Source organism: Carettochelys insculpta, chromosome 1 (genome assembly GCF_033958435.1).
Source record: "Carettochelys insculpta isolate YL-2023 chromosome 1, ASM3395843v1, whole genome shotgun sequence".
In the NCBI taxonomy this organism is placed as follows: domain Eukaryota; kingdom Metazoa; phylum Chordata; order Testudines; family Carettochelyidae; genus Carettochelys; species Carettochelys insculpta.
In genome coordinates this window covers 367,882,097-367,908,334 of record NC_134137.1, presented here as the reverse complement: position 1 = coordinate 367,908,334, position 26,238 = coordinate 367,882,097, and the positions used below count along the sequence as shown (strand labels likewise).

The 26,238-nt window shown below is 39.1% G+C and overlaps 1 protein-coding gene across 4 annotated transcripts in view; it reads right to left on the bottom strand.

Moving 5' to 3' along the window:
- Positions 1-3,139: 3,139 nt before the first annotated feature.
- Positions 3,140-26,238, bottom strand: part of USP6NL (USP6 N-terminal like) — a 242,932-nt gene continuing 219,833 nt past the window's right edge. For 2 of the 4 annotated variants that reach the window (XM_075017960.1, XM_075017980.1), the window contains 4 exons: positions 24,820-24,885; positions 24,631-24,730; positions 22,300-22,452; positions 3,140-6,926 (listed from right to left, as the gene is read on the bottom strand). In XM_075017960.1, the coding sequence (XP_074874061.1) occupies positions 5,476-6,926; positions 22,300-22,452; positions 24,631-24,730; positions 24,820-24,885 (1,770 nt within the window). In that variant the 3' untranslated portion in view covers positions 3,140-5,475. Of the gene's footprint in view, positions 6,927-12,143; positions 12,195-14,321; positions 14,365-22,299; positions 22,453-24,630; positions 24,731-24,819; positions 24,886-26,238 lie in introns of all 4 variants that reach the window. The other 2 variants (XM_075017968.1, XM_075017974.1) reach the window with 2 other exon arrangements.

The following is a 26,238-nucleotide window of genomic DNA, read 5'->3' as shown; positions in this document are numbered from 1 at the left end:
GGGGAGGGATACCTCAGTGGATTGAGCACTGGCCTGCTAAACCCTGGTTGTGAGTTCTATCTTTGAGGAGGCCATTCTGAGATTGGGGAAAATAGATATCAGGGATGGTGCTTGGTCCTGCCAAGGGGGCAGGGGACTGGACCAGATGACCTCTCAAGGTCCCTTCCAGTTCTAGATGTGTATCTCCAAGTAAAGTAAAGCAGCCCATGAGGGATGGGAGAGAGGGAGACTAGTAACTATATGTACTTTCAAGCAGTCTTTTTTTTTTAAATCAAGGGAAGAGATTTACTTTCCTCAACTGCCCCTCACTGCACCTGAAGTAGATTGGCTGATTTCTTGTAGGCACAGTGGTGGAAGTGTGACTGGAGGAGAAGCTTCCACTTAATACTATGGATCCATGCAGAGTACCTCATGGAAAAGGTGATGACACGTGAGGTAAAGTGAAGACCTTTGTCAGCACGAGAGACGGGCAGGCAAGGCAGGTTTGGCTTAGAATATGTCTAATATGTAACCATGTTCCCAAATAAACTTTTATCATTAAGGAAGCCTGTAGATAGTTGCATTCAATGCACAGAATACGATTTTGCTTCAGACATTCTTAAGCCTTTTCCAGACAGACACATAACTTCAGTTACCTTAACTTTCTTGACAGCATCACCAATGAACAGCAGATGAGCAAGAATGGAACACAGTTGTTTAGGAAGCTCCAGAAAATGGGTTTGTCTACACTACCACCCTCCTTTGAAGGAAGCATGGTAATTAGGGTGTTGGGACTTTACCAATGAAGTGCTACACTGCATACACAGCACTTCATTAAGCAAACACCCCACAGCCCCTGCAGCAACTCTGAAGTTTTAAACTTTGAAGTACCAGCTCATGTCTAGCCATGGCTTACCCGTCGGTACTTTGAAGTGCCGGGGCAACTTTGAAGTCTCTTTACTCCTCAAAATTTTGTAAATTAGTAAACGCCCAACACCCTAATTCTGAGGAGTAAAGGGACTTCAAAGGAGTAAAGGGACCAGAGGAGTAAAGGGACCAAAATTTTGAGGAGTAAAAGGACTTCGAAGTTGCCCCAGCACTTTGAAGTACTGGTGGGTGAGCACAGCTAGATATGTGCCAGTACTCTGAAGTTTAAACTTCGAAGTTGCCATGCGGGGTGGTGGTGGGGGGAATTTGCTCAATGAAGTGCTGCGTATGCAGCACAGCACTTCATTAGTAAACTCCCAACACCCTAATTGCCATCCTTCCTTCAAAGGAGGGTGGCAAAGTAGACAAGCTCAATGAATCAAAGAAGATTATCAGAACGAAGGGAGAAAAGAAAAATGAAGTTCAGCATAGCCTGGGTTTGCCTGAGCTACCCAAATAATATAAGCAGAACAAACTGACACCAAAATCAGTGTCAAAAGGCAGAGGAAAAAATGTTGGTTCTCAGATGAGTCAAACCTCACCAGTTTTTGTACCTGTTATAAGTTGAAGTGGTTTTCTGCTGTTGAATTAAAGTATGAACAAAACTAGTCAGGACTATGTAGTGGAGAGGGACCAAGAAACTTGGTAGAACTCAGGTTCTTTTACCCCAGAAAAAAAATTTTGCATAAAGAAGCCCTAAAACAGTTTCTTTCCTAATGCCCAATAGAGCCCAATAGACGGGCAACCATTTTAAAGGCCGGGTACAAATTACTGCAATCTTGGTTCTAATTTTTGTTATGGATCTAGCTATCTTCTTGTTGTGATGGTGCATTGAGAAGCACTTCATATCCCCCAAAAGGAAAAGGCTAAGACAGCCTACGCAGGTTAAAATATTAAGTTTTAACTATGGTGTGTTCATAGATCTTCATAACCATGTTGTGTTTACAGAACTATTAAAAAGGTCTTTTCTTCACCAAAGTACTAGGAGCAGAATACACACTGCTGGAAAAGAAAAGCTGGGCATTTGGTGGCATAATGTGCAGGCAGTGTAACAAGACTCACGGGGACATTTAAAAAAAAAATCTATAATCTGCAAGTCCAATTTCAAAGTCATATCTAGGTTGATGTGAAATTCAGGGTAGGACTCTTAAGAAAATCTTCTTGAAAAATGTACCTGTGTTCCTCATCGAACTGATGGGATTTGCCTCTCTGCTTTCTTACGCTGTTCTGTCTTTTTGACATTTTGATGGTGTTTACTGTTCAAATCTAATTTTGGAATTGTTGAGTAGTTCATTTAAAGGTGTATTTTGACTAACATTCAGACCGTGCTCCTAAACCATGGCCAAGGAGTTTCTAAGCTCCTCAGCATTAGTGCTGGCACTTCTAAATTTCTTTTTCTGATGTATGATGGGATGTGTGTTACTTTTACAACTAAGGCTCAGTTCTGCTCTCCTTTATGTGGGTAGGGCTCCTATTGAATTCACCAGTATTTCTGAAGGAAAAATTGGGGCTTTAGTTTATTTATGTGGCTAAATTACTGTTTTGCATGTTTTCGAATGATAAAGAGCAAGACATCTAACTTATTACACCACTGTATACAAATTTGTTTCTTACTGTAAGCTAAAGATAGAATCATCTCCTACTGTTCCTGTAATATTAAGCTTTTTGGTAACTAACATGAATAATACCTTTGATGCTTGCAAGCCATTTATCTTAATGAGGCAGATAGAGGTCTTTTTTTTTTTTAAATAAATTATGATATGCCATTTTCCCCTTATCACAATACTAATCACATTGCTACATAATCCTTAGTAAAATTATATTTTCAGTTTGATTTGTACAATTTTATAGTCCTAACGTCACTAAGTCCCGTATTGTTGACCAATATTGGGTGAGAATACTGGGATGGGGAGGAAAGTTATAATAGTTCATACTCTTTGTTTCTAAAGCCACTGATAAGTGAAAGGTTTAGCAATGAAGGAGGCTATAATCAATATGTTGTTACTTTTAAAACAATTTGAAGACATTTTAAGAATTATATTGATATTGTTCAGTCTAAAACAAAACACTAAGACAAATTAAATAGGGCATACGTAACACAAGAGTATATCATTAATTTAAAAAAAAATAGGGTATCCTGAGAAGACCACAAGTATGGATTTTACCTTGAAGCATAATCAAACATGGCAATAAAGACACAACAATGTAGACTATTATTATTATTATTATTTAACATGTTAAAAATACAATCACATCAAAATAGAGTACACAGTTAAAAAACTGTCGCAGATGGCATAAGAAAATAGTGTGTATATATTTCATGTATAAAATCTACAGTATTTACTAGTGTTGATACATATTTTGGAGCAGTCCCAGGCTGCTAGCACAAAGTAAATTATACAGCTTTATTTATTATGTATCACAGAACCATGGTTAAAACTTTGGGATTATTACACTTAACCACATTATTATATACATACATTGCTAAGCGGCTGTAAGCAATTAGAACTAAGGAGAGCCCAAGTTTCATTCATCATCACAATTTCAGTTTAGAGTTTTTCAGTGTAGTGCTTAGCTACTTTTACTTCACTGCAGTTTGCAATTTTTTAAAATATAAAACTGCCCAGTTCATTAAAAATTACAATACTCATTATGTACACAAAAAAAGCACATGAAATATACTAAATGTTACTTCCATTTAAAAAAAAAAATCACTTCAGTACCTTAAAACCTAGACTGCTAACCTGAAGCAAGAATGGGCACTACAGCTCATTCTTTAAAAGAAAAAGTTACCTATTTTCTAGAGTTCAATGTACTCAGCTAATGCACCTCAAGCAAAATGAAAACAACAATAACCTCTCCAAACAAAGTTTGGGTGTCCCAGAACTTACCAGTGTTTTGGTATTTAAGTATTATAAATCTTTTCTGTTAAATGCTTCCAGGATTCAGTCTTGCAAGAGGCTTGTGACCCTGAGCTCTCATTAACTTCAGCGAGAGTTCGGAGTGCTTAGCAATTCCTACATTCAGCAGCTCACAAAACTGCACGCCAAGTACGCTGCTTAACCTGCAATTTTTTTCTTTTCACAGTGGATGAAAGCAAAGGAGAATGCAGAGTACAAAAGGTTGCAAATGCAAACTTTCAAAAATATATTTAATTACAAAGAATCTATTAAGCTTCTTAACAACAGTCTGGGTTGCTTTAGCATACAAATTATACAATCTTGCATGTCATGACAGTGCAACAGCATGTGCCCAACCCTGGCCGAGAACCTATTGCTTTCTGGAAAAAGGAGGGCAAAAGCAAAACGTCATTGAACTGACATCCTGGCGCTCATGGGGAAAAGCACTGAACGCGTGCACATTATAGGGTTGCCAGTTTTGGTTGGATGCATTTCTGGAGGTTTCATTACATGACAGTCTTTAGTGAAAGATTAATTTTTAATTCCTGGAGGATCCAGGACAATCCCGGAGGGTTGGCAACCCTGGTACATGGAGAGTCAAAACTACTACATGCTTGATTCTGCCTCCAAATTTCAAGTGACTGGCAATACTTTTGTACCAGTAAGAGGACTGTTTGGCAATCCAGGAGTTCACACTATGACTGGTTTGCTAAATGAGACCCAACGGTAAGGCTGCATGCAGTAAGAATGCAGCACCCTTTTTGCTCAATTGTTGTGCTCAAATAGCTCAGAGGATTTAAATGGGAACACAAAACATCGCTTTGTAACACTGGATTTAGGTGCAGAGATACAGATGCTGTGCTGAACATTTACCTATATACTAAACACTTGCTACACTCCAACTGCCTTAATTTTAAGCACCATTTGCCGGCCAGATCAGAGCGATGCTCTCTTTTGGCTCCATGATTTTGCTTGCCTGCTTCTCCTGGCTGAGGGTGAAGCAAGATAGACACCAAAGAAATGGAGATTAATTGGGAAATAGCATACTATGTGAGATTGCATTAATAATCCAGAGCATCTCTCCAACTCCAATCTGATCCTGGGTTACTGAGGCAGTTTGTAGAGAAAGAAAGGAAAGGCCATCCAAAATGAATGGGTCATTTATCAAATAAATTACAAAGAAAATAATTAAACAAAAATAAAAGGACTTCATTAACCCAGCCCAAGAGTAAATGCATCTACATTTTAGACTCTTTAGTTATTCTGCATGTACACATCTGTGTATTCGAACAAGCTCACTTAATGCACTGTAATGTCAGTCCACACAGTTTGCAAATGTGTTACAGATGCTAGGCAAAAAGATTACAGCTCTGTGCAAATTATTTAAATTTCAGAAACATGGTAGTATTAGACACATTTGCAGATGACTCTACCGGTATTGCTATGTGTATGTGCATCAGATCCCTTTCAATGGGTTCAATGCAAGGTTAAAAGCTCTACTAATGTTCAGCCAAAGTTTAAACTGCTTTGAAATAGTATTATTACTTTACCAGAGAATTGCATGAACTGCCCACACTCTGTATAAAATACTGGCTTGGACAATTATAAACACAGCAATATATACCTCTTGGTTAAAGTTTTTGCCTTTTCAGTTAGCACTTATTGAGGGTCACAGAAGCACTGACTCATGCATATACAACCCATCACTTTGGTTTCTGTAATGCTGGGCAGAGGATGGTGGGCCTGAATATTGATATTGGGATGAACCATGTTCTTCCAAGGTTGGTGAAGTCCTATATCTTACTGGACTATCCACAGAAACAGTTGGAAGATTATGATCCTGAACAGGTGTTGGCTGAAAGGCTGGATACTTCTGTAAGTTACCCAAGTGACTTTGGTTAGCATCTTGGTTCCAGGACTGCCCATATATCTCATGTCTATATATATAAGCAGCATCCGATCTTTTTCGGTTGTCTGGCAAATAATCCACTGGAGGAATTATATATTTGACACCTGTGGGTGATCTAGAGTTGCCAGGATAGGCATCAACATGTAGGACTTCTATTCGACTAGTAGGTGGAGAAAAGCGTCTTGGGCGATTTAAGGGATAAGAGTTCATATGCGATTTATCCAGAGAAAAATCTGTTGAAAAGACAGAACCATATGGTCTACCAGAAGTGTTGGGTCGATTTCCATGATTATACTCTGAAGGTATAAGATTTGCAGTAATGACGCTGGGGGCATGCTTTGGCGTGTTTCCATGGTAAATAGGTGGGTTGCTATATGATGGCAGAGGCTGTTTAACACTTGACCCATGATCGGACCCATCAGACTGAGATGAATACCTGGGGCTTCTTGGTTGGGAACTGACAGAATAATTGTTGGATATTTTTAGTGGACCAGGAATTTTTGCAACTTGTTTTCTAGGACTATTAGCATAAGTTACATTCCTGGGATTTTGTGGAAGAGCTCTTTCTGGCATCTCCTCAACAGGATTCTCATTCTCATGGTCAACATCTGGAACATTGTCATACTGTGACGCGTTAGATCCTCGCTTACCTTCATCAGCATCCAAAACCCTCATCTTTTGTTTTACATTCAATGGCTGTGGTTCACCAGGACTTGGTGGCATGCCTGAAATAGCATGGTTTACTGACCTACCTTTTGCCTCCACAGTATGTTTTGTAGTCTTTTCAATAACTTTGATATCTGAAGGTTTATTCCATTTAGGTAAAAATTCCCTTCTTGTATCTGAAGTAGCATTAGAATTTTGGTTAGCAGCTGCGTTATTATATTGTCTAGAATTATCTTGCACTGTTGACTGAGGCTTTTTTCTGATATCTGAGTCATTCTTAGATAGCCCACTCCTGTCTACTGGCTCAGACTTTTGTTGTTTTAAAGAAGGCTTCTTTTCCAGTGAATTAATTCTTTTTCGGTTATTTGGTGAATTTTCTTGTACTCTTTCAGGAGCTACTCTCCTTTCTGTCCTTCTTGCTGTCTGTGTTCTTGATATACTAGTGTTGCTCTGTCCATTGAGCATATGAGAAAGATTAAGCATGGCGGGCTGAGGTTCCAATGGAATTTGTCCCAATGGCTGCTTTGGAAATTCATCTTCCCTACCTAAAAAATAAGTAATAAAGTAAATTGAAGCTTCTTCATTTGGATCTCTCTCTCTCTCACACACACACACACACACACACACACACTCTGGTTCAGGCAACCAAGTTCAATTCTGGATTTAGATGTCAGACCCAAAGTTCAGTTATTTTTTAATCTAAGTTTTTGTTCTTGTCCACATATGAAGTACATATTTATGAACGTATACACATTTTATATAGTTTTGATAGCAATTTATCAGCTGTCAAAATCAGAACACTTATGTAAGTGCCTAAATATGATTTTAGACACACAAGTTTGAATTCAGTCATCTAAATTTTTATCTTTTTCAGTTGTGAAGATGTTAGTAGACCTGAACATACACTCAGTACTCATAGTCTTCATGAGTCTGCAGCAGCTAACCTGCTGTTCAGAGTTTTCCGGAGCACCAGACTGCAATTAACAAGATCCTGGCCTGTTTTAACACTGCTATACTGAACACTGCATAAGAAGTGAAATTGAAAAACGTCATGCCATTTTTACATTACTGCTGCTCAAGAAGGCAATGAGCAGTGGCATAGTGGACAATTCATGAAAGGGACTCTCTTCATCCCTATAAAAATCTTGTGGGGAGGAACTGATTAATGAAGTTCCATTCCACTGAAATAGTTAAGAGGCTCTGGAGAAAGGGGAAAGAGACAGCTGTCACCCCCTTTTGTAAGAGAGAATGAAAATGCTGAGTTCTTAACGGGTGACAGTAAAAACCTTGTAAGTGTCCCAGTCCCATTCTCCTCAGCAGCTGAAGATGAGATGTTGTGTTTCTTGGAAGGCAATTAGCCTTGAGCTCATACTTCTTCCTTAGCAATATATGTCTATTAGGTTTACTCCTTTGGTTTGCAGCTGTCTGGCAGATTTTTGAAGTTCTTTATAGTACATATACATATATAGCCTAATGATCCCAAGGGAATCAGAAATAAATTCAGCACATAAATACTTGTTTCTTAACTTCATTAGTAACAGTATGCAACTAGGTGTGCAGCAAGAACACAGAACACCAAACAATATCTTTTACGCAGAACACTGATGAAAATTTACTTAAGTGTTAACAAACCAACACCACAAACCAACAAAAGCAGCAAAACCAACATAATTTAATCGGGTATCATAGCAATTGTTCTAGACAACTATACCATGTGAAGGGAGGCACAAAGCTTAGACTTTAAAAATCACAAAAAAATGGGTATACTGTGATGACTCAAAGTTATGTGAGAGCTTATATTTTTAATCATAAATTTTTCTTAAATACTGACAAGTTCACTAAAACAAGTGAGCACATTACATAGTTACAAATGCTTTGTAAGCCTCTTTCCATAATGACCATATAAAAAACACACAGTATATCTGAAAGATTAAGCTTACTACCTTCACTTTTTTAACTTCAGTTCTTTTTATGGTCATTACAGTTAGAAGAGAATTTATTTAAATACCTCCATACTTACATGGCTCCCAACATCACAGAATCTGTTTGAAAGTTTGCCTATCACTTTTAAAATCAGTGTGGTCAAATAAACTTTATCATATTTTAGCTTACTAAGAACTGAAAGGACAGAGGAAGGAGCCTGATTTTTCTGGAAAATTATGTAGAACTAGCCATATAAAATGGTAGAGAAATGGTAGTGAAAATGGTAGAGAAATACTTCTAAAATGGTAGAGAAAGAATTTAGTGTTTTGATCCTTATTGCTGTGCTAGAAAGATAGGACTGTGCAACTTTGATCTATCACTCAAAAATCTGAAGTTAAAAGCTAACGTATCATCATCATCAGTTATTTGTATTAAGTTCATTTTGTGTGTCTGAATAGTGCACCTGGAGGAACACTCAGACATAACTACCTCTCTAAAATATAGTGCTTAGAAGGCTGCTGCTACACTACCATTGTCCCTTCAGAGGGGGCCTGGTAATGAGGCAATTCAAAGCAGGCTAATGAGGTGATGACATTCATATTCAGCACCTCATTAGCATAATGGCAGCTGTGCGAACAAACTTCGAATTTGAGATTGACAGGGAAGATGGGGCAGCTTCAAAATAAGTGCCCCGTTTCGACATTCCCTTATTCCCACAGAACTAGGTCGGAGTAAGGGAACGTCAAAGTGAGGTGCTTATTTCGAAGCTGACCCCATCTTCCCTGTCAATCTGAAATTCGAAGTTTGTTCACACAGCTGCCATTACGCTGAATATTCATGCCAGTGCCTCATTGGCCTGCTTCAAACTGCCTCATTACCAGGCTCCTTCTGATGGGACAATGGGTAGTGTAGCAGCAGCCGAAGTATACATAATGTCAGGGAAATTGTACAAATAAGGCGTCAAATCTTTGACAGCTAATTCTCATTAGAGGTATACATAACCGGAAGGCAGATACAGATCATCACTAGATACCACACAGGAACTACCTTCAAGGATCATGGCTATATGGTAGATTCTGCATAGGCAAATAAGACAGAATTTGCAGTCTAGGTGTCAGGTGCAGACAAACATGAGAAGAGTGGGAGAGGTGACAAAATGAAGTGACTTTAATATAGAAGCCTTTGTTTGCTATTTGGCTAACTAATGCCAATTTCATAGTCACCGTAAGTTGGTGAGCATTCTCATTCTGTTCCAAATGAAGTTTAAATGTGCTGTTTAAGATTAAACTTACCCCTTCCTCAGGTCTTGCTGCCTTGGTGACTTCTAACTTCAGCCTAAACTTTATCCTTCCAGCCTGACTGCTCCTAAGCTTTCCTTTCTCAAGCCCTGATTACCTTCTAATCAGAAGGTTACGTCCATCTCTCATAACTTTTTGGTAATGTTAACAAGCTTCCTCCTACAAAGAGTCAGCAGAATTTACTCAGCATGTTTATGCATGTTATTAAATCCAGATAACTTTGTAGGCCACCAAAGAGTCCAGCATTCATATGCAGCCTAGTAAATCCTACCACTCTGTTAGTTATATTTCTAAGGAAATGGAATTCACTTGATTTCTTTTATTTTCAAATAGAAGTTGTTAGAATTGTTTTCTCACAAGTTTCCAATCCATAGAAAAAGACATAAAAAAGAGAAACTATGAAGGGGAAAGCAGAAAGATCTAAAATTTATCTTTAAAAACCCAGAATCAGCAAGTGTACTCAAATCACTCAGAAGACAAGATCACCAAGAAAGAACTGACTGCTTTTCTGCTTGGTTCTGGGATTTTGCACAATTCATACTGAGTACCTAGAAATGATGATGACGACAGGTGCTTTAAAGAATACTGAGAGATTTGTTCATAGAGAGGGCTTTCCAAGGCGATATACTGAACATTACATAACACATTGTTAAAAAATTGTCCAGTGTTCTTTTTCGGGTGGAATTCGCTCTCTGCAAAAGCTCTGCAAACCTTTACATAATTTGTGTCCCATTCATGCCCTCAAACAAGGCTGTCTGTAGAACATAAGACCTTGTGCTTGTCTTCTCCACAGGGTTCAATTTCACTTTTTAATAAACATTCCCATTGCTAAAGCTTTATGTTGTAAGTTTTTCCCCATCTTCTTATTTGTCTCAATGATTTTTTAAATTAAGAAATGCAACATTTCAGAAAAACGAGACACTGCTGCATAACTCTAATTTGTCTCTTTTAGTAATAAGAATTAAATATGAGTTGCAAACCAAATATAAAATGCCCTTAAAATATATGTGTAAATTATAATAAGAGATCTTGTTTCATATACTGTTAAATAATTTGCCACTTTCAGGTGATCCATAAGGAGTTATGGAATGTTGTTAGAAAACAGTACATCATTTAAAAATGATGGAATTTTAACACACAATTTAGTGTGGTTGTATGCACTAAACGTCTTTAAAAAATGGTCCTCTGTCAATAATGCCCTCTGTGCTCAAAATGTAACAATAAATAGTTGCATTCTTATTTAAATATGTGTTCCAGTGCTCTTCCAGTACCTACATCAATGTTTTCTGTATTTGCATATACACATTTACAAGCACTGGCTGTCATTCCTTCTCTTTCAGTCTTGAAGAAATTCACACAGAGTAAATTGGAACCCTTTGAAATATGCTCAGTTGAACAATATGTTTTTGGGTTTTTTAATCTGACACACTTAAGGTCTCTTAATTACCATTAAGCTTTCATAAAACCCAAGCAAGAATATTGCAAACATTTTTACTGGCATTTATATTGCTTTGAAAATTATTTTCATAACCTTTCTCTCATATTTCACAGTAACACAGTGCATTATCATTAGCATGTCTGATTTATAGGATGTCTGTGATAACCTCTGCACCATACTACCAGGGATGGAACACTGTTAGGAAACTGTTAGAATTCATTCTAAGACTAACAGCCAAAATGTTCCAAGCCCAAAACTATTCTTTAGAAAGATAAAGCCATGGACATGTTAAAAACTGTGATACCAGGTTTTAGTATTTCTATGATTTGATGGTACTGGAGCTTACAATCTGCATAGAAAGTAAAACGACAAGATGAAAAAAGACAGCTTTATATCCTCATCATAAGGCCTTCATATAACACAAATTAACTTGGCCTCACACTCAAACATCAAAAGTCTTGTCTGGATCAGTCAATAAGCATTTGTACTCTAACCTTTAGATGCAGTCACATTACTAAACACCGTTAGCTATGCTCATTCAGTTTTTCTAACAAGCAATGCAGCAAAACGCATACCTGAATTCCAGGCTCAGTCATGCTCATTCACTGAAAATTGTCCACATCTTACCATAACACAATGAGGACTAAAGACAGATGGGGTAGTGGCATGGTCCTCTAACAAGAATCTTACCGCACAAAGGCATATTATTGCAATTCACTACCACATCCTACAAAACAAGCACTCTGTTTTAAGCTACAAAATGTGATTTTAATACCTATTAGGAATCAGCAAGGAATCAAACAGCCCAGATTATATTTAATTAGGGTGCTGGTTACTCCCCATAAATGTACAAATATTCTTAGGGGCTACCAAATGCATTAGAGGCCACAAATAACTCATAGCCCTTGAAAGCAATAAGAACTCTTACATTAACCAAAAATATAAGAAAATGAAATCCTTTGAGGCATAGGAAATAAAAACAGGAAAAATAATTTGCACACCCATCATGATGCATGTTAATGCAAATATATAGAGCTCAAACTCACAAAGAAAACATGCAAATCATGTACACGAATGTTGTGAAAAATCGAGAGATAAAATACCAGGAGACACTTGGGGGGTAGTAGCGAACAGGAAGACCACGATACCGAGTGCTGGTAGGAACAGAGGAAAAAGAAACACAGGTTCACATCCTCACCTCTATAAATGTCGAAATGAGGGAAAAAAAACAAAGCAAAAAGAAATACCCGGCGTGAAAGAGCAAGCAAATAACCAGAGAGAGAGAGAGCGCGAGCACACACAAGCATCAGTGTTCAGAAAAAGTACGCAAATAAAATATCTCATGACTTGTCACAGTAACATGCCAAATATTCCCTTGCAGGTCCTGCATCATGTTCCACACACTTCAGCCTAAAGCTTCACCAGCAGCCTCAGGCATGCTTTTACCTTGACCCCTTCACCTGCCATTTTTAATCTCAATTGCTAAGAGTCCCTAGATCTGAAGAGCTGAGAAATTAGCAATAGAGCATTCTCAGAGTTGCTGCTTTAACTGGAATTTGTTTCCACCAATGGACTGAAAGATTGAGTTTTCTAACATTCAGGCACACTCACTTGTTTGACTGCAGGGCACAATTTTACCATTTTCAATTATTTTTAGGGTAGGAATTTTATATAATTTTCAAGGGTTATCAAATCATCTTTTAAAAATGCATTTGTACCAAAAGATAATATTAATGCACAACTGAAAAAAAACAGAAAATTTGAAGATGCTGTCAGCTGGTGGCTCATGGTAACAATAAATTAACATCATTATTGCCTAAATGTGCTGATTTCCTTTTCTGGACCCTTCTATGTAACTGGATTTTTTTTTTTTTTTTTTTTTAAGATTGCCAGTATTTGAAGTGTGAAATTGTACTATTTTTCCCCTCCCTCTCCTTCTAAGAACTAAACAAAGGGGTTTAATTACTGGGTCCTCCTCCAATGAAATCTGACAAAAGCTCTGCAAGAGAATCTCCAGAGTTGGTACTGTGCTATGTTTTGGTGGAAGTGTGTAATGATTTGGTTGACCTGTGTCTAAAATTAGGTGAGTCCATTCAGCAAAGGTACCCAAAAGCAGAGAATGCAGCAAAAAACAGGGAAAAATAAAAAAACATGACTCGTGCGGTGCTCATTTATTGGTGGTGAATATGCTAAAATGTGTCAATTGGAATGAAGCCAATATAAGAGCCAATACAATTATTCCTAAAATGATCTGAAATTAGAGTCATGTTAAAAGGGTTTTATTCTTCTGACTTACTCTTGATCTAACAAGTCTCTGTCACCACCCAGTGGAAATCAATCCCAACTACAAGACTTCAGAGATTAATTGCTTCAGTAGGCACTAACAGCTTCTTACATTGAGTAACAGACATATAATTGGAGTAAAGTGCTTTAAGTGCTCTCTCTGGTGAATAACAGTCTAGTCCTTAATCTCAGCACAAGCCTATATGCACTTTTTCTAATACAGTTTAAGTATAGTAAAGGGTCAGAAAAATTGTTCAGTTAAAATGACATCTTGGTATTTTGCGTTTATTTAGCCTCACTGACTTCCTCCATCTTATTTGCTCCATTTACAAGTCAAAAGGGACTTTTTAAAATGTAACTGCTTATACTAGAAGCTCAAGCTGCTATCAGAAAGTCAGAATGGCTTCCTGCACTTAAAAATGCCATAATCAATTAAAGGGGATTCTGTAGTTTTAATTTTGATGGTGGAGGATGAGTCACAAGAGAATACACAGTTTGTTTTTCTGCAGCTATATTAGGTTTGCAGTGTTCATGGCAGCAAAACCTCCCTTTTTTGGATTAAAAACAATGAAATTAATGAAAAAAGTTGAACAGATGTACCTGATGATTGCATGTCAAAGCAAGGTTACTTTTGTAGTCATTTTCTGGTTATAATCACATTTCATTTTATATCACTAATTATTATAATTCTTGAGAAAAAATCTAGTTTGAACTGAAAGATTCAGTTCAAAAAGATTGTGAACCAGCTGCATCATAATATCATTGATAGTTATAAAAAATGTACAAACTAAAGAGGTCAAGAAATAAAAGATTTTTTAAATAGTGAAGCACCAATATATAAAAATGCTAGAAACAGCACCATTCCATGCTCTTACATCCTTTCATAACATCAGAAAACACGTCAGGCAAGCACTAGAGAAATTATAAGAAACACAGGATGGAAAAGTATTTTGGTTAGTTAATTAATAATGTACAGTACAAAAATAAAAAATAGCTACGTTTGTTTTCGCCAGACATATAAGTGAAAAATCCCAAATTCCTCTGAAACAAAAAACAATAAAAGATACATAGCGTCAGAAAGAGTAAATTAAGAAGTTTCATAGTTTTGTTGCCTTTACTTGTCAGTATCACGAGATCTATTTTACTGTCTCACATTTACAGCTAAGAGGCATACATCCTTTGGCTAACAATCATTAAAATATTGCATACACAACTGCAGATTTCATAGAAAAACAAAATCTGTGACAGATATAATATTTAAACTTCTGACTAATTTTACTGCACACCAAAAAGTCAGGACATGGGTGCAACTGCGGCAGCCAAACTTTAAACCAAGGATGACTGCGTACACAATGTGTAAAATGGCTAAGACAACAAAGGCAGATTTTATATTTGGAATTTGACGGAAATAGTGCTGGGGGGGGGCGGAAGAAGACATTCGTTATTAGATTACCTCAAGCCAAATTCTCAGCTACTATAAATTGATGTACCTCCACTGAAGGCTTTACACACATGAAGATGTGAGATTTAGGTCAGAAGATGATTTTTGGGCCACCTTTGTGCTTTGTGGAGCACAATCAAGGCAGCGGACTTCCGGGTTTTCATATTTTGAAATCCGACTTGCCCAGGAACTTTAAATTCAGGATCCAGTTTTCACCCAACAGCTTTTTCAGAATAGGTGGAGGCATTGATTTTGTTACTGGTTCTATGCCTGAGAACAGGAGGGAAGTTATTTTTCACAGTATAAGAGCATTTCAAAAGATTTTTGATACTGGGCCAGTAAAAATAAAATAATCTGTGTGGAGGAATTTTTAATTCAATGGAATACTTGCATTACCCATTGATCTATGGAGCCAAGTACCCATAAAGTTACAGCCTGTTCCCAAAGGATCCATCAAGAGCATGGAGACAAGTAATGCAGACTTTGGCTATAGCTCCATTTACCAATTTTAGCACAAAAGCCATGCTAGCATCATCACTGGCAATCCACCTTTTGCACTGAAACTACAGGTTTATCTTTTTGGTTTCTGCACTGATGTACCAGTGAACACACGATTGCTTTTATCAGTCTAACTGCTGTCCGAAACTGCCCCACAATGCAGATATGGAGTTGCTGCTCTTTGAAACTTAGCAATCTTGCCTGGAGTATGTGTGGTTCCCTTCTAGCAGTGTTCCGACAGCTGGTGCTGTCACTCTTCCAGGACACAAAACAAAACAATTATTGTGGAAAGCTCCTGCTGCCTCCCACAATGCATTGTGAAAAGTCAGGGAGGCAGGTGGGGACTGAGGCCAGGGTCTCCCCCACTCCGTCTCAGGACTGGATGCTTCCAGTGGCTGTCTCACATACATCGACATTTGCCACAAAAATGATTTGCTTTGTGTCTCGGAGCAACTCATAGTGGGGCAGCTAGTGCAGTGTGCTCCTCTTATTGCTGATGCAAGTGCTGCCTCTATAAATATGCTCTGACAACTGTGGAAAAGAATGTGAACGCAAACCAGGTCTTTTCTTTTAAGTGCTCTTCTATCACTGACAGGTCGGTGAAAAAACTCCGCAAGTGTAGACAAAGCCTTAGAGGTAGTGCACATTAGCAGATTTGAGAAATTGTTCCTTGACTGCTTACCCCTCCCTGCACTACAGTGGCCCCCAGAGAGGTTATTTTCTCTTTGGCGAAGTCTGTTTGAAATGATGCAGAGGAGAAATCTCAGCAGGGTTGCTTGCCTTTCCATGAAAGTTTGTAGTCCTCCTTCTGGCAGCTCAATTAAAGAGAGACTTGTTACTATGGAGCATTCCCTCTTCTGAAGCATTCAACATTCCTAATGCTTCCCCCAGGTTAGCTGAAGCCATCCTGACACAGGCTGTCTCACCCGAGGATTCTGCCAGTAAAGATCTACAGTCCAATCTATGAACAATATTCTTGGCTTTGGTCTTCCAACGTTTCAGTGGGTGCCCTATGCTTCATGGCTAGCTCCATGGCAACTAACTTCATTGCAATCTCATTGTGCTCCTGAAGCTTGGATGTTCATGCTAATTATTTAATGATTTCATCTCAGCACACATGGGCAAAACCTTCAAACAAATACTTAAAATTTGTACCCCTTCATCCCTCTGCCCTTCTGAAGAAAGGGCTCTCTCTGGTTCTTAGTTTAAAGCTATGCAAGAAGGAACCAAAGGAATGCTGTTCTGGGTAGAAACTTGCATTACTTTAAGTGCTGAGCAAAGGGTGCCTGGATTTTCCTGTGCTAACAAAGACTGACAGATGGAGGACTCCATTGCGCTTAATTAGCTCTCTATTATTGTTGAGTCACTCACTGATACTAATGCAGCCTCAGGAAGGCTATATTTGTATGTTCTTTTAAAATGGTTTTCAGTTCATAATTGAAAGCGTAATTGTCGCTCAGTGCATGAATGTAAGAAGAGTAATATTTTGCTCCCATTTCAGTTCAGAAAATAATAATGTTCCCTCCACAAGACTGAAATGGACACTCATCTGACCAGATTAATTTCTCTAAGCATTGCTACATGGCATACAGAGATTTGACAAGTTCAGGTAAAAAAAACAAATAATAAAAGGGCTAAAGATCATGTAAGCAGCAGAATCAGACGGACAGACATTTGAGCAAGGTTAAATGTCTAGAGAATGTCGAGAGCCTGTAGAAGTATATTACTGCCTGAAGACGGTTAAAAAACCCAAAATGAACAGAGTAAAGAAAAATCAAAATCTTGTGAGATTCATGTAAAGAACAAATAAGGCATCAAACTTGCTCATCTAAGGACAACAGGAGACAAATATGCCTGATTTCAGAGGATTAGGATAAAGGCATTTTATATTTGTTTTGTAAAAAGAGTAATTGCCCGCTAACTCCCAACAAAAATATACCACACATTCCCTTCTCCCCCTCCCCGATACCATCCAGCAATAAAAGAGTTTGCAGTGATCTTTCCCAAGCAGCACACCCTATCTGAAAAAGGTGAAGGGTTTCAGATCAGTGGTATTATATCTACTCAAAAGTAAGTACAAAAGAAATGCTGAAAACGAACAACTACCAAGAGCCACATCTTTTAATAAAAAAAGATGTACACTGTCTACTGTGGAGTCTGATTTTCATTTTCTCTCCATAATTTCTCACGCTAGAGACACAGTTGAGCCTCTCCAGGCCAGTACTCTCTTGTCCAGCAATATCGATGGTCTGGCATGATTTTAGTTAGCCAGATGTCCACTTATTAGGGGTATGGCCAAATTTCCCATGGTCCCATAAAATTTGTTTACAGCCATAAGTCCTGGTTCTTAATGTAGTGTGCAATTGTTTAGCTCTAATTTGCCCCTAAATGTCTTTTAAGAGCCCAGTAAGCAGCGGAAGTATTGGTAACGCTGCTAGACGTTACTGACCGCCTGTGGTCGGGCAAATTCTCTGGTTTGGCACTGGTCAGGTCCTGAGGGTGCTGGACTACAGAGGTTCAACCTGTACGTGCCCTTGCACCTCTATGCATCATCATTCCTCAGAGATATTTATTCCTCAATACAAAGCCTCCTCTTCCTCTGTGATATATCAAACACACAACTACATCCATCTCCAGTGCATGTCACCCCCTTAAAAACACACCTGCTCCTTTCCCAAGTGAGACCTATTTCCTATTTCATTAACTTTGGTGAGAACTAGTTATAAGCACAATATTCACACAAATCTTTCTGCTTTAAAATTACACTCCTGGATGACTGGGCAGCAGTAAAGCCTGAACTGGGGACCTCTGGATGTAAAAGGAAAAGCTCCTCCTGGCTGACATAAAGAACACAGGTTCTGTAGCACAAAGGTGGTAGCCCAGTATATGGATTAGCCTCTAGAAGAGGAGAAAAAGCACAAGAAGCTCTCCCTCATTCTGAGCCATCTCCTTCAGAAGAAAAAAAAATGGAGAATGTGTTCCCAGACTATTTTCCTCCCAAAGGAACAAACATCTGACCAGGAAACTTCACTTAGCCTCTTTCTCCTTTCAAAAGTAATCTGAAAATAGGGAGGGACAGCCAGTCTGGCCAGGTTCTGCTTCCCTCATCTTGAAGTGGAATGAACACAAGCGTGTGCATATCTCCTCTATGCTACGAATCCAGGCTCATTTGAGTAGGCCAAGAGGAGGTTAACAGTCAGTGTTTCCAAAGGGGAGTAATTGAAATCGCTCATACTTCTGTCAATGCTCCATAGCTTTGACAGAGACACCTCTGTGCTGAAGAGCTGTGCAGTCTAGCAGAGCAAATACCATTCTTCACAGGCTCCCTGACCCAGGAATACTGGATGTGCTGCTAGGTAAGAACAGACCCTACAACACACCACCCAGTAAACCCATTAAACTATACCACCTCATTTGCTGACGGAGAACTACAGTACCCCCATCCCATCTCCCTGATGCCTGGAATGAGATGTGTCGTGGGGAAAAACAACTCCCCATTTTCTATTGGTATCCAATTATCCTTTCCCAGCAGAGCTTCCTCTGCCTTATCAAGCCAGGGAGGCCAGGGTAGTGAGACACATAGGGGAGTAAAGGCACTTCGAAGTAGCACGGGCACTTCAAAGTGTCTGTGGCTACACGACATACCAGCACTTCGAAGTCTGACATTTTAAAGTTGCCCTGGGGGAGAATTTTCCTAATGAAGTGCTGCATATGAATCACAGCACTTCATTAGTACTCTCCCATCACCTCAATTACGATGTCCCCTTCGAAGTTCGGGCCATGAGTAGACATAGCCATACTTAGGTATTTTTGCTCTCCTGGGACCTTAACCCGGTACTCCAGATGCTTATGGGTTCCCCTTTGCAGCCTATGACCATACTGGGTCAGACCAAAGGTCCATCTAACCCAGTATCCTGTTTTCCATCAATGGCCAATGCCAGATGCCCCAGAGGGAATGAACAGCACAGGTAATCACTGAGTGATCCCTCTCACAACACCCATTTCCAGCCTCTGAGAAGCACAGGCTAGAGACACCATTCCTACCCACCCTAGCTAACAGCCACTGATGGATCTAACTTCCATGAATTCATCTAGTTCTTTTTTGTACTCTGTTGAAGTCCTGGTCTTCACAACATCCTCTGGCAAGGAGTCCCAAAGGTCTACCATGCACTATGTGAAGAAAAACTTCCTTTTGACAGTTTAAACCTACTACCAATTAGTTTCATTTGTTGATCCCTAGTTCTTATGTTATGGAAAAAGGAAATAATTTTTCCTTATTCACTTTTTCCACATCAGTGATGTTTTTATAGACCCTGATCATATCACCCCCTTAGTCTCCTCTTTTCTAAGCTGAAAAGTCCTTTTCAATATTTCTTCATATCAAACCCCTAATCTTTTGTTGCCTTTTTCTGGAACTTCCAATGCTAATTTTTTTTCTTTTTGAGATGAGGCAACTGCATCTGTACGCAGTATTCAAGATGTGAGCGCACCATGGATTTATGTAGCAACAATAAGATATTCTGTAACCCTTTTTAATGATTCCTAATATTCTCTTTGCTTTTTTCACTGCTGCTGTACATTGAGTGGGTGTTTTCAGAGAACTATCCACAACGACTCCAAGCTCCCTCTTGGGCAGTTATAGCTAAATTAGTCCCCATCATTTTTTATGTAAAACTGGGATTACTTTTTCCAAGATCCATTACATTACATTTATCAATATTAAATTTCATTTTCCATTTTGTTACCCAACCACTTAGTTTTGAGAGATCTTTTTGAAGCTCTTCACTGTCTGCTTTGTTCTTACCTATCTTAGCCACATGTTCCCTTCTTTACCTATCCTAGAAAGTGCCCCTCCTAGTAGCTATCAGCTCTGCCAGAAGGGTGTCTGACATCCAGACGCTTGCGTCTGAGCCCGCTTATGCAGGGTTTCATAAGGACAAGGTTCAATTTCATCCTCACCCAGCCTTCCTACTGAAAGTGATCTCTGGCTTTCATCCTGGCCAAGATGTTGTCCCTCCTGTTTTCTATCGCAGTTCCCCACAAGAGCAGGCACTGCACTCTTCCAAAGTGAGGCGAGCACTTGCCTTCTACATTGATAGCACCAAGCCCTTCTACAACACCTTGCAGCTCTTTGTGACCATTGCTGATCCTAAGAAAGGGCTCCCAGTTTCATCACAGCCCATCTCTTCCTGGATCATGTCCTGCATACAAATGTCCTACAACCTTGCTAAAGTTGCCCGCTGCCTATTACTGCATGTTCTACGTGAGCTCAATCCTCCATTGCCATCCTGGATCATGTTCCTCTCCAGGAAATCTGTTAGGAAATCTGTCAAACAACAACATGGTCTTCTATACACACTTTCACATCACTCTGTGCTATCGCACAACCGTCTAGATAGGACATGGCCTTCAGGGCTGCCATCCTGGAGTCAGCCATGCATTGACTCTGACCCCTCCTCCTGGATTTGGCTTGTGAATCACTTAGCTTGAATAGATATGAGCAAGCACTTGAAGAAAAAAACGGTTACCCACCTTTGTAACTGCTGTTCATTGAGATGTACTGTTCATATCTATTCAATACCCACACTGTAATGTTGGAGTAGCTGGCAAGAAGGAACCGAGGAGTGGTTTGGTCGGCAGGTTTATACACAGAGCTCTGACCCAGCACCAGACCAGGGAGCTGCACAGTCAACCTGACAGGTAACAGCTAGGGTAAAAACTTTGCAACAGTTGTGCACGTAGCACACACACACCTAACTTGAATGGATATGAGCAAGTACTTGAAGAAAAATGAGGCAGAGGTCCTGTGCATAAAGTGTAAGATCATGTAACTAAAAACTGTATCATAATGCACAGACATGTGTAAAGGCCAAATTAATATTGCACAGATGCCTTTATTTTGGAATTTCTTAAATTTTCATAGGCTGACTTTATACCATTAACATTCTTTTAACTTAGTTTGTGCCATTCTCAAAAAGATTAAAATGGAAAAAACTCCATTCTGTAGCATCATGGTGACACCACCCGAGGCATTTGCAGTGCTGAACCTTAAATGGAGTCACACTGTCCACTAACACTTGAGTTACTGGCATAACTGACAACAATAGCTTGCTGCCATCTTCTAAAATGGCCAGCACAAGAGGTGGATAAGAGACACACTTTGCCAGCCGGTTTCACAGATATTTGGTGACAGCAGAGAAGCAGTGAGACTAAGGAATCACAGGTTCCATTTCAGGATCTGGAAAGGAATGTATTCTAGTGATCATAGACCTTTATGCCCATCTCCCCTCCTCCTCCATCCCAGTCCCACACTCCTTGCCCAGCCAGTCTGCAATCTGGTTCCTCACCAGATCTGCCCTCCTTCCCTTTCACCTCCTTCGCTGTCCCAGATTTTTACCACACACTTCCATTCCACCCACTGGTCTCCTTGCCAGACCAGCCCCAAGCTGCCTCCCTGGTCGTCCTAGAGTGGCAGTCTCCCATATCAGCTCCACAAGATCCTTTTGATAAGCTACTCCCCAGAGGTCTGGCTCTTGTCCCCTCTGCATTTGAGTCAGGTAGTTTGTTTCTCTATGCTGCCTGGGCCTCAGCAGGCAGAGCACAGGAGAGATAGACTTCATACTTCGTGGCCAGAACCAGCCTAGGTTGGGTAGTAGCACTGTGTAGTTATTAAGATAGCTCAACTCTTCTGATGATAAGAAATAGAAAGCAGAGTCTTATAACTTTACCAGACTGCTACCATTTGGGCTCAAATTCTCCATGTTGTATATTAAACATAGTTTGTGTTTTTCATATAAATGCAATTAGGTGGTTAACGATATTTTTTAAATGTAGTTGGCTCAAGATACAGAACTAAGGTGGCTCTTTTATTTTCTACCAAAAACTAATTCAACCACAATAACCTCTTCGTGGTAATGGGGAAGCAAAAACACATTCATGGACTCAAGCAATGAACACTTAAATGGGGGCAACTATATACTTAACTTGTTCAAAACTTCTTGCAGTCTAGATCAATATGTAAGGTAGAAGTTCCTTACCAGCAGCTGGTAGATCCAACTTGGCTCGTTTCAGTTCAGACATTGAATTTTGGAGCTGCTCTATTACAAAGTCATCTTCAAAGAAGAAATCCTTGGCTAGAGTCTCCTGAAGAAATTCTACAAGTTCTTCCATTTGTAATTTAAGCATATGTTCTAGATTGAAACAAGACCATTATTGTGGACAAATAGATTTTTATTATAAACATTCATAGAATAAGTCTACTAGAAACATGAAATGCCTTTATAGATTCTTTAACAATTTTGAAAAAGGAATGAAATATATCTAATCAAATAGAAAAATAAAACCATAGGCAGTTATTCCATACTGGACATTGACTAGGTATACTAAACACCACTCACTTATTGCCCCTCTAAATAGCCTATCTTATTCTCTCTCTAGATCAGTGTTTGAAACTTAAAGCTGAGTCCCTCTTCACAATAATGAAAGTAATCACATACCTCAACAATCTTGATAGGAAAAATTCAAATCTACGGATTTTCATTTTTGTATTTTCCAACCACTGCCCCCCAATCTTCAGAAATGGCTTATAATATTCTTATCCTCCTTTTAACGGTTTTGAAGAATAGTGAAAATTTAAGACAATTAAGCTGCCCTCATTTGCAAATGAGTTAGTACTCACAGAAATGTCTGGCACAGAGTGATTGTTTCAGGCTCTCTGCAGATTCAGGTATGCATTGTTGCATCAGTTACATTCAAGACATAATTTGAAGGTTTTTTACGATTTAGCTATGCTGGCAAAAAGCCATTCTATATAAGCTGTTATACTGACAAAAATACTTTTTTCTGGTATGGCTTATTTTGCTCACTGAAACAAAATCAGCATATGAACAGAAACACTTTTCAGCCAGAAAAAATGAGTCTAGACGAGGAGAGTTTTGCCTATGTAGTTATAAAAACAAAACTTTTAAGCACAGACAGGACTGAAAGCTGAGATTCTGGAAAACAAATGAGAGTTCTGAAGATGACGCCTCATCTTTTTTCTTCCCCCACAATGTGCTCCACTACTTTGAGCTTCCCCTGCCTTTCCCATCAGGAAACACCACTCTAAGGATATGTCTACAGAGCAACTAGCCACCCGTGGTTGGTCTATGCCAGCTGACATGGGCTGTGTGGCTTTTTCATTGCTGTGTCAACTTCTGGACTCAGGACATGGCTTGGGTTCTAGGAGACTTTGAGGTGGGATGGTCCCAGAACTTGGGCACCCACCTGAGCCTGGAAGTCCACCACAGGGTGTTCCCTAAAAGGTTTCTGGTGTACTCCTCTAGTGGCTCAAGGCACCATTTCTTAGGTGTCATTGTCTCTCTCAGTGCCCCAGTAGCACAGCAATGAATACTTTGTTGCAGTTTATTGTCTTATTGGCCTACAATGAGTGACTGCATGCAGTTAGGAAACTGACACCGTGGTTTGGTTTAGGAAAGCAACTGGCGGAGGAGGATGGAATTTGTTTCAGTTGTGATTTTTTTTCTAAAACTATATTTCACACAATTATTTTCTGCTGCTGTCAATAAGGGGAGATTAATATCTTATATAATACAGACAGACTGCCTATGCACCAGATATTTAGCAAAGTCTACAAGCAAAGAAAGAGTTAAAGAAAAATTAGACAGGTGATTACTCTAGTAGCAGGTAGAGAAAGGAGAAGCAGTAACTGTCACAGAGCAATAATGAGTATAGATGGTCCACCACAGAGTAGCATTAAACTTAGCTGTAGCATGTCATAGCCCCCGTGCCAGCTAAAATAAAAATCTTCTTGAAAAAATGTAGTAAGGAAAAAACAAAAACCAAGAAAGGTCCAAACTTGAGACTATTAACCTACCTTTGATTTAATGAACCAATGTTTATTCCCACAATTTTCTAGAGGCTGTTTCACTTACTGAATAAACACAATTTAAAACCCTTTTTACTATTATTCAACTGCATAATAATGAGTAATTTACTCTACTAAATAAGACATTTCTTCTCCTGAGAGTCACATATTTCTGAGCAAATTATCCACAATATCAGGTAACTAGCTCTTCAAGTCTTGTCATGCAATTGGACAATATTTTTGTCAGTTCCTTGCAGAACAGTAATTCTAGCATCAGCTACGGAGCATGATCTAGAGTGTTGCTGATTTGACGACATCACAGTCTTTTCCACAGCTATCCTGCTGTGCTGTGATGAAAGATAATTCAGTTACAAAGGAGAGATCAAAACAGGAGAAAAAAAATGTCTTTTTTTTTTTTTTTTTTTAAAACAATGAAGCCAAATAAAGGAAACAGCTATTTTAAAAACCAACAGATTGGTTAAAATTATGAGAGATCTCTTACTTCTATGTAGTTTCAGAATTGTGTAAGACATAGCAGTGAGAACTCGTTCTCCTTCAAGTATGTAGATATCCCATATCCTGAGAGTTAATGTAAAGGGTGTCTGCAATGACAGAAGCAGCCAGAAATGTCAAAACAGCTTGCCCTTACATGGGACTAAAAATAGAAATACAAAAATATAAATATACTCACACGATCAAGGAAACACTGAAAAAACCACTTCATTGTGTAAAAGCTAGTGGAGATCTCCTGGGAGTCCTGTAAGCAACAATTTATAAAAATAGTTAACAACACTCCAATATACTGCCTCACAAATAAAAGCCTCCCACTTTTTAACCTGGAGCAGAGCGAAGTACCCACAGCCAAAAAACTAAGCGAGCAGTTACTAATGCCTTCCCTATATCTTGTTCACTGTATATTTGAACTCAGCTGTTACTGCTATCTGTGCATAGTGTTCAACCAATCTACACACAAAAGAATTCTAATTATTTCAGACAAGTTTGCTTCAGTCCAACAAATGTTCTCTCTCAGTCTCTCTCCTGTTTATATGTTTCCCACAACTCCTTTTTCTGAACAGAGATGTAAATATTTGAGGATGAAGGGGTATTACGAGACCATTGGCATCATTAAAGTATTCTACTTATATCAGAAGTCTAGAAAAGAGTGCGAACTTTATGGATGTTCTGGAGGGGTCAGAGCTCAGTTTGCAAGCCCTTTTAATCTTTAACTTCTTTGCTGAGAAGCTTGTTAGCAAGGGTGCCTATTAGTGCTAGAGAGGGTGATGATCTTGTGGGCTGGATAACTATTCACCTGCAAACAGACTAGTACCATCAACTCATTTCAAATAGGACCTCAAGTAATTGGAAAGATAATGAATTTCACTTCCAACAGGGGCTTAGTTTGAACTAGGGTTTCCATTAGTCATCTACCATCTTCCCATCATGCACACTGTTTATATTTCTGCATAGGAAGTATTCTCCTTAAAAATAGGAGAAAGCTCACTAGGCCTGAAACAACTTTCCATATCTTGAGTGTCAACACCAGCTAACAGTAGCAAGAGGCAGAAAGACATGACGTGCTTATGCTTGTTTGTAATTGTAAAACTACTGACATTTCTGTCATTTGCATTAGCAAGTTTTTGAAAATATTTAAAGTTCTGGAAACTAGGCTGCCGTCTGAGTGGTGAAGCACCCAAGAAATTAAGTGACAGTGAATTTGTCTTCTCTGATTATTAAGCCTCCATGCTTGTCACATTCAGCTATTTCACAAGCTCCAGAAACATAAGTTCTGAATTAATGAGGGACTGACAGTATAAGAGTCAACAGTCATCTGGCATATTCACAAGCCATATACACTTTGCCATTCCTTGATATTCTTCATTGCTCACACAGGCTCAGCAAGGGACATCACAATCTAATAGCAACGACGGGTCCTGTGGCACCTTATAGACTAACAGAAAAGTTTTGAGCATGAGCTTTCGTGAGCACAGACTCACTTCATCAGGTGCTGGTCTTGGAAATCTGCAGGGCCAGGTATAAATAAGCCAGAGCAAGGGTGGGGATAACAAGGTTAGCTCAGTCAGCAAGGGTGAGGCTTACTACCAGCAGTTGA